Source organism: Carlito syrichta, unplaced genomic scaffold (genome assembly GCF_000164805.1).
Source record: "Carlito syrichta isolate Samal-C Ts95f unplaced genomic scaffold, Tarsius_syrichta-2.0.1 Scaffold311975, whole genome shotgun sequence".
Classification (NCBI taxonomy): domain Eukaryota; kingdom Metazoa; phylum Chordata; class Mammalia; order Primates; family Tarsiidae; genus Carlito; species Carlito syrichta.
Genome location: NW_007256071.1, coordinates 156,465 through 164,392, shown reverse-complemented (window position 1 = coordinate 164,392; position 7,928 = coordinate 156,465). Strand labels below are relative to the sequence as shown.

At 60.6% G+C, this 7,928-nt stretch overlaps 1 protein-coding gene across 1 annotated transcript in view; it reads left to right on the top strand.

Moving 5' to 3' along the window:
* ADGRD1 (adhesion G protein-coupled receptor D1) overlaps positions 1 to 7,107 on the top strand; it is a 148,698-nt gene extending 141,591 nt beyond the window's left edge. Inside the window, exons 23-26 of the mRNA XM_008069382.1 lie at positions 3,497 to 3,623; positions 4,697 to 4,738; positions 5,934 to 6,026; positions 6,988 to 7,107. Coding sequence (XP_008067573.1) covers positions 3,497 to 3,623; positions 4,697 to 4,738; positions 5,934 to 6,026; positions 6,988 to 7,083 — 358 coding nt within the window. The 3' untranslated portion in view covers positions 7,084 to 7,107. The remainder of the gene's footprint in view (positions 1 to 3,496; positions 3,624 to 4,696; positions 4,739 to 5,933; positions 6,027 to 6,987) is intronic.
* The last annotated feature ends 821 nt before the right edge of the window (positions 7,108 to 7,928 follow it).

The window sequence follows — 7,928 nt, the reverse complement described above, 5'->3', positions numbered from 1 at the left end:
GAGGTCTCGCCAGGTTGCCCAGGCGGGTCTCGAACCCACGGGCTCAGGCAATTCACTCACTTCGGCCTCCCAAAGCACAGGATTACAGGCTGAGCCACCAAGCCCAGCTGCCTTTGGTTTTAATCTCGTGGCTCTTGGTGCCCAGCAGCTGGGCATCAGCGGATGACACGGCGAGGTACTTCCTCAGCCTGACAGGCCTGCTCTCACTCTCTTCTGGAAAGGGGAGGCCAGAGGAGGCGAGGCCTGAGGAGGGGACAAGCCTGGTTTTCACGTTTAAAAAGAAATCGCTGTTAGTGATTGTGCCTCCATGCTACAGGGAAAGGAGCAGACAACGCTCAGACTTTACAAATGGATCTGGGGCCCTTGGGCTAGGGCGGTGAGGCCCTCGAGAAGCACCATGACAGGTGTATGTGGCAGTGAAGGCTCAGCGGGCCTGAGCCCCTATGCCAGGGCTGGCCTTGGGGAGTGGCAGGGAGTGGTGTTTGAGGGCCACGCCCCCACCTGCCCAGGTCTCCAGGGCCAGGGGGACAGTGATAACTCTGGCCGTCCAAGCCGGGCTTGGTGGCTCAGCCTGTAATCCCGCACCTTTGGGAGGCTGAGGTGAGTGGATTGCCTGAGCCCGTGGGTTCGAGACCCACCTGGGCGGCGAGACCTCATCTCTACAGTAAATCAAAAAATCAGCTGGGCGTGGTAGCACATGCCTGTAATTCCGGCTACTCGGAAGGCTGAGGCAGAAGGATCGCTGGAGCCCAGCAGGTCGAGGCTGCGGTGGCCGGGAGCGGCCGCTGCACTCCAGTCTGGGCGACAGAGTGAGACTCCAACTCAAAAAAAACCAAAACAACAACAACAAAAAACTCTGGCCGTCCTGACAAGAGTCCTCAGAGAGCTACAATGCAGCGTGTTTCCCCAAGATCTTCTGGTATTGCTTGTTTTTAAGAAAAATCATCACTTTAAAGGTAGCACACTTGGTACCTATTTCTCAGTGACTGATTCTTTCAAATATGGTTTCCCTGTGATCTAAAGATTACAGCAGAATAATGCGAGCTATTTCTGTTTCCCAGAAACAGGTGCTCTGTTTTTATTGCATTAATGTTATGAGAAGGGCTGGCTGCGGTTTCCCTGAGACCTGAAGTGTGGGAACAGTCCTGGGTTTTACAGGAGACCCGTTGCCAGGAGCTGTCAATGCCAGGATCTCGGGCTTCAGACAAGGAAGCTCAATATGGCCACGTCTCACCTCCTCCTGGGAGATGCCAGTTCTGAGGGCAGCGCTTTTGCATGTTCCTCCACTTGTTCACCATCCATCCATCCATCCATCCAAGGATCGCTTCCTGAGAGCCTCTGAGTCCTGGCACGGGGCTACACTTTGGGGTCCAGAGACAAAAAGACAAAGTCTTGGCTTTCAGGAAACTTGTAGTCTAATGAGAGAAACAGACTGACAGTCACAGGGCTGGGTGATGAGAGGTAAACTGAGGTATGTGGTGGTTGCTGACCTGGGCAGTAGGGCCTCCATTAGTCTCTAGACTGCCCTCGAAAGCTCAAGTGCAGAAGGATCCTGCCGTAGAAAGCCCAGCTGTTCCAGAAGTCAGGACAGCCTGCACTTGAGTTAGCATGCCACGATTTGCCTGGCACACCATCAACGCCTTTGGGGGACATCTGGGCACTGGCCCATTCACTCAGTGAATGCTGCTCGACTCTGCCAGCTCCGTCTGGGCTCAGGGGCCCTTGGTCTCACAGGACTTTCATCTGAGGACACACCTAGGAGGCTGATGTTGCAGGTGTCCCGAGGCTGCCCCTGTCTCCCTCCCATGGGCTCCTGGGCCCCGTCCTCCTGCTGCCCTGGGACGTGCACTTCCATCAGCCCTTCCGTGGCTGTGTGAGTGGTCAGCCTGCGTGTGGTTCCGGTGCCCCGACCGGCTGCAGCAGAGCAAAGCCCGTGTCCTGCGTTCCAGGCGGTCAGCACCTCACCTTCTGCAGCCCCCAACCCTTCACAGGGAGGACACCATGCTCTCTGGCCCCCACGAAGATAGCCCTCACTCCCTCTGGCTGTAACGGAAACCCTTGCCCAGCAGACTGAGAGTAGCTTGCAAAGCACCCGCAGAGCCACAGGACCTGTCTGGGAACAGCCATGACTGGGGCGACTGGAGAGGCCTGGGGAGAAGAGTGGGGGGCAGCCCACAGGTGCAGCAGGAAGAGCCCAGGTGAGGTCCGCCCAGACACTCACTCTGGTCAGCCCAAGTCACGTGCCCCTTGGCCATTGTTGGATGGCAAGGCAACCTGATTGGTTGTTGCTGTGAGACTGCAGCCAATGGGGAAAGAGCAGCCTCCAAGCCACCAGGGCTGCTTTGAGCGAGGCACAGAAGGCACAGGTGTCCTCTCCCAGCAGGGAGGAAAGAACTCTGAGGGCAGTGGCAGCTGCCAGGAGAGGCTTACTCCTGCTCCTCGAGTAGGGGGCATCTGCGTCCCCTCTGGTTCTGCCCCGATGAAGCCTTTGGTCACCGTAGCCAATGATCCCCAACCTTTTTGGCATCAGGGACCGGTTTTGTAGAAGACAATTTATCTGGGGCAAGGGTGGGGATGGGGGGTGGACAGCGCAGAGATCATCAAACATTAGAGTCTCATAAGGAGCGCGGTTCACAGTAGGGTGTGTGCTCCTGTGAGAATCACCTCCTGCTGTGCAGTCTGGTTCCTAACAGGCCACAGACCAGTACTGGTCTGTGACCCAGAGATTGGGGAACCCTGACTGTAGCTTCTCCTAGAAGCTGCGAGGGCTCAGTCTCCTTACCTGTAAGATGGGATCAATATGTAACCTGCCTCTCCTGCGTCAAGAGGGCCTGTGGGGCTCTAAGCAGGTAACAGTGCTTGCTGGTGGGTGTCGGGCGGCGAGGACCGGTCGTGTCCAGCAGTGCAGCTCAGCAGGCCAATCCAGGGCCATGAAGATGCTCTTTGGTCCTGCCCTCCTAGAGCTCTGTCAGTGTCACTGGAGTGCTGGTGGCACAGGACTTGGGTGGTGAGACGTATCCCTGGCCACAACTTTGCATTTCAGTCACGAGTTTTCATGGACTGTGTCTGGCAGCCCAGGTCCCGGGGCCCCATCACCGTCTTCCAGACATCGCCCAGCTCCGGGAGTCCTGGGGTCTGGCTGCTGAAGCCCCCCACCCCCCACCACTGCGTCTGTCCCCCGACCTCACCCCCGCCTGGCTCCTTCTCCTCGTCTTTGCAAGCAGCTCAGATGCAGCCCCATCTCCACCCGGGGTCCACCCTCACCAGTCTGCATTCCTCTCCAAGCTCACCATTTGTGAGGGGCCCGTGGTGGTGACATGTCTCCACTTAACAGGGGAAACACAGAGACCTGCACCAGGTACAGGCCTCCCCCGAGGCCACCTGCGGGAGGACCCAGGTCCTGCTCCCAGCAAGGGATACGCCTGCTCCACCCAGAGCCTGGCATCTCACGGCCCCTCCTGCCTGCCGCTGCCCAGTGCCCATGACTGTCTTCCAGGTTGACTGCCAAAGCCGTGGCTGTGCTGCTGCCCATCCTGGGCACCTCGTGGGTGTTCGGTGTGCTCGCCGTCAACGACCGTGCCGTGGTCTTCCAGTACATGTTTGCAATCCTCAACTCCCTGCAGGTGAGTTGGGACTGGGACTGGCAGGGGTGGCTATGCAGGGAGTGGGTGGCACAGGGGCAGGAGGGAGGCCCGTACTCTGTCCCCCACACCCCACCAGCCTGTGGCATGGGGTGTCCCCTGGGCCTGAGGACAGAGGCATCGTAGAGCACAGGGGCTCTCAGAACTCAGGGCTTGCGGAACCTGACCCTGTCGTGGCAGGGCTGCCTGCACTTCCAGCCAGTGCCGGTGGAGGCATGTCCAGGCCTGGACTGGAGGACAGCTAGCCCGTGGGCAACTCCCAAGAGGAGCCAGGCTCTGTCCTCAAGGAAGGGGGTGGAGGGTCAGCCTGGAAACCAGCCTTGGGATGTCCACAGGCCCCCAAGGAAGGCAAGCACGGGAACCCTCAGTATCCACGGCCCACAAAACCCTCACCATGCTACCTGAGATGCATCTCCCTGGTGGCAACCCCCTGTAAAACCGTCCCCTGCTGTTGGCATGAACCACGCCAGCCATTCTACTGTGGCCCTTACACACACCAGGTCCTCACTGTCCCCTCCTGTGTCCTCTCAGTCCCCTCCTCCCTGGGATGGGGTGACAGCAGGACCCAGCTCCTGGGGCTGCACTGAGATACTGGAACCTTCCTGGCTAGACGGTAGCTCGTGAGCTGTGGCCTCACACGTCCAACTGCCTCAGCTGCTTGGGACAGCCTCGCTCCTGTGCTTGTTCTCATTCATGCTGTCACCCCCGTCTGCAGAGGATAGTCCCATGGCTCAGAGGCATCAGCCAGGGTCTGTCCTGACACGGGTCCGCCCCACTCTGAGCCTTCCTGGAAATCCATCCATCAGCCTTGCCCAAGAAAATCAACGCCTGTGAGCGCTGGTCACAACAGCACCTCCTGCATCTAGGCTGGACTGCAGGGCGAGGTCCAGGAAACTGCCCAGCCTCATGGGCTCCAGGTCACAGGATCCGGCGCCCCAGTGAGCCCCAGCAGTGAGCATGCCAGTGCCCCCTGGAGCAGAGTGGGGAAGGGCCCCTCAGAGAATTCTTGTGCCAGTGCTCACGGCCCTAACCCGTGTGTCTCCCTTCCTTCCCAGGGACTTTTCATCTTCCTCTTCCACTGTCTCCTGAACTCAGAGGTATGTCTACCTCCTGCCTGCGTGAAGCTGGTTTTCATTTTGAAAGGGTACAGAGAGCAGGAGCCGTGGTGCCTAACAGGCTGAGGTTGGGAGTGAGATCCTGACCTGCCTATCCTGGTGACAAGTGTGGGCAGTGGGCCTGCTGTGCGCGGCCCCTCCTCTCCCGTTTTGGTTGCTAAGCGACGTGCAGGCACCATCTCACGATACCACATGGGCACTGCAGGAGGGAGGTGATGGCGAGAGCGAGCTGGCGTCTGGTGTACCAGGGAGAGGAAGACGTAGCCATGCTCCCATGAGTCCTCCCATGGGCATGGAGACGCTGGCCTAGGCTGTGACAAGGACTTCTGTCTGTAGGAGCCAGTGGAGGGAGGGGGACTTTTGTGACGTGGCCTCCAAGGGCTCGGGGGAGCAGGTGGGCGCATTCTCCTCAGTGCTGTCCAGGGCGTTGTGCCTGCCTGCCGTACGCCTGACTACAGGGAGGGCGGGGCTTTCTGTGCTCAGCCCTGGCCCTCAGGCCCCCAGCCCTGTGGGAGGACTTGTACCCTTGAACTGTGGGCTTGGCGTCCTATCTCATGGCATTTGAGCCCCTGCCCGGTTGTGGTCATGGAGCACTGGCTCTGAGGGTGAGCAGACCCAGGGCGGAGGCACACCTACCTGCAGGGTCAGGCCAGGTGGGGTGGGTGAGCAGAGCAGGTTGCCAAGGAGGGCAGTGACCAGCAGCAGAAGTGCCACATGATGGCAAAGCCCAGGAACTGGCCCTCACAAGGCCTGACAGGAAGGGGATGGGACTTCGGCCATGCTGGCCCACCCAGGCTCTCATCTGTGTATGTGCTTCTCTGTCACCTCAGCAGCCGTCATCACACACCGGCTTCTAGGATGTTCCTTGCCAAGTGTGGTGTGTGGTCCCCTCTAGCACTGTGAGGCAACCTGAAGAGGCCGGCCACACCCGCCCTCACTCCCCAGCGGGGCCTGGTACAGGTGGGCCACAGCCTGGGCCTGCCAAGTGGACCAGCGGGGGTAGCCCAGCTCGGGGATGTCCAGTTGCCTCTGATATGTCCAGTCCCGTCCTTTGCTGGCATCGGGGTCATGGGCCACATCAGCACACATTCTGGTACTAGGCTGCCTGCAGTGGCCTCTGCTCGAGGCTGGGTCACTGTGGACATCGCTTCTCATGAGCCTGTCCTCTGCCTCCCAGGTGAGAGCCGCCTTCAAGCACAAAACCAAGGTCTGGTCCCTCACGGGCAGCTCTGCCCGCAGCGTCCACGTGAAGCCCTTCCACTCGGACATTGTGAGTGTTGCCGACGCCTCCTCTGAGGTCCCGCTTTCTGCTTGGCTGGGCCCCGTTGGGAAGACCACACCTCCTAACCTCCCCCTCAGGGCTCTGGCTCTTGTTACGTGGGAAGCCTGCAGCCCCTCTAGCCCACGCTTTCGCCCATTTCCCAGGGCCAGGACTTCTTGTGCTGACCAACTGACCAGGAGGCAGATGCTGCACACGCTGGCCGTGTCCCACAGAGACACAAAAGCCACCAGGCACAGCCCTGCCTCTGGGATGCAGCCGCTGGCCTGGGCCTCCTCCCCCTGAAGATGCCTAGGAGTCGAATCTCCATTCCCAGGGGTCTCCACAGCCTCCCATCTTCCAGCCAGGCTGGATGCACCTGCCTCCTACGGGAGGGGGCCCGTCCCTCTGTCCCCCCAGCAGGGCCCCCCAGGCAGCCTGGACAGATGTCCTCACGGCACCGCTGCCTCGCCCTGTCATGGAGATCCTTGTTCAGGCCTCTGGCCTGCAGGAAGTCCTCTGGCAGCACTTGAGGAAGGCACGCCCACCCCCACCTCGCTCCTCCCCCACCTACAGTTCCATCTGTTCACGCAGTGACCGCTGGCTGCCCCCACCCCAAATGGGCCCTCTGGAGCCACTGCTCTAACCCAGCCCCGCAGCTCCTGGCCCACAGAGGGCTTAATGGACAAGCACCGGTTGAATGTGTGAATGGGCAGATGGTCCATGAGAGGGTGGACAGGTGAATGAATGAATGGCTTACCCAAACGGAGGCTGTGGAACCGGCAGAGCAGGGAGTACCAGTGTAGACCCCCAAGGGCAGCACCCTTACCTCTGGGGAGTGGGCTCCCCACTTTTGTGCTGTCCCCCCTCAAGGTGGGACCCTCACGTCACTCCTGGCCCACAGCACTCAGCATTTGCGTGGGGTTTGGGTTAAGGAGGAGGATCCTCACCTGCCCTTCCCTGTGGTCTGCAGATGAATGGGGCCCTGCCAGGCCCGGCCTCCACCAAGCTCGGTCCCTGGGACAGGAGCAGCCACTCCGCCCACCGCGTGGACCTGTCGGCCGTGTGAGCTGGGGCTGCTGGCAACCCAGCCCGCCACCAGAGAGGCCACTTCGCACAGAACCAAGCAAGCACCCTGCCTCCGCCCTGGAACCCTCTCCTCGCTGCTGTCTGGACACGGGTCGTGGCCCCGGGACAGCCATCTTTGCCTGTGACTCTGTGACGGAGGCCACTGCTCAGCCAGCCGCCTGCCACACAGCCTCCTCCTGCCTCGCTCCGCCTGTGGGTGAGGGCCTGCCTCCGGGACACGTGACACACGCGGCTGCGGTGCTGCCGCGAGCCCTCCCCTGTCACCACCCAGCGAGGCCGCGAGCACCCTGAGGGGAGCTTAGGCTCTGTGCCTCGACAGAGACTCGGAACTGGAGAGGCAGTTCAGGTCCCCATGAGCCCCCAGACGGTCAGGCAGAGGCACATGGAGGTGGGTGGGGAAGAGGAGGAGGAGGTTCCCAACCTGTTGAATTCACCCGATGACCTGCTCCCTAGAGCCAGCAGCCACCAGACGCGCCCTTTCTCTAGATCCCCACATGTGAGTTGCATGATCCTCTCCGGGATCTGCCGTAGGGAGCTCAGACACTGGGCTGAGGTCACTGGCCGCCCCGTGGGTGTGGCCACTCGGTCTGCAAAGGGCCAGGAGGGGCCGAAGCTGTTTTGAGACTGCCTGATGGCACCATCGCCTAGGAGCACGTCTCAGCCCGTTCTTCGTGAGTTTTGACTTTTTGGACCCAAGGTCAGCCTTAAGCTAGCCCCACTTCCTGGCACGCGGCCTTCTCTGTTGTTCACCAGCCTCCAGAGCTGCCTGTCTGCCTCTCTGCAGTTCTGTGGCCCTGTCTCTGGCTCTGTTTGCCGAGGTGCCAC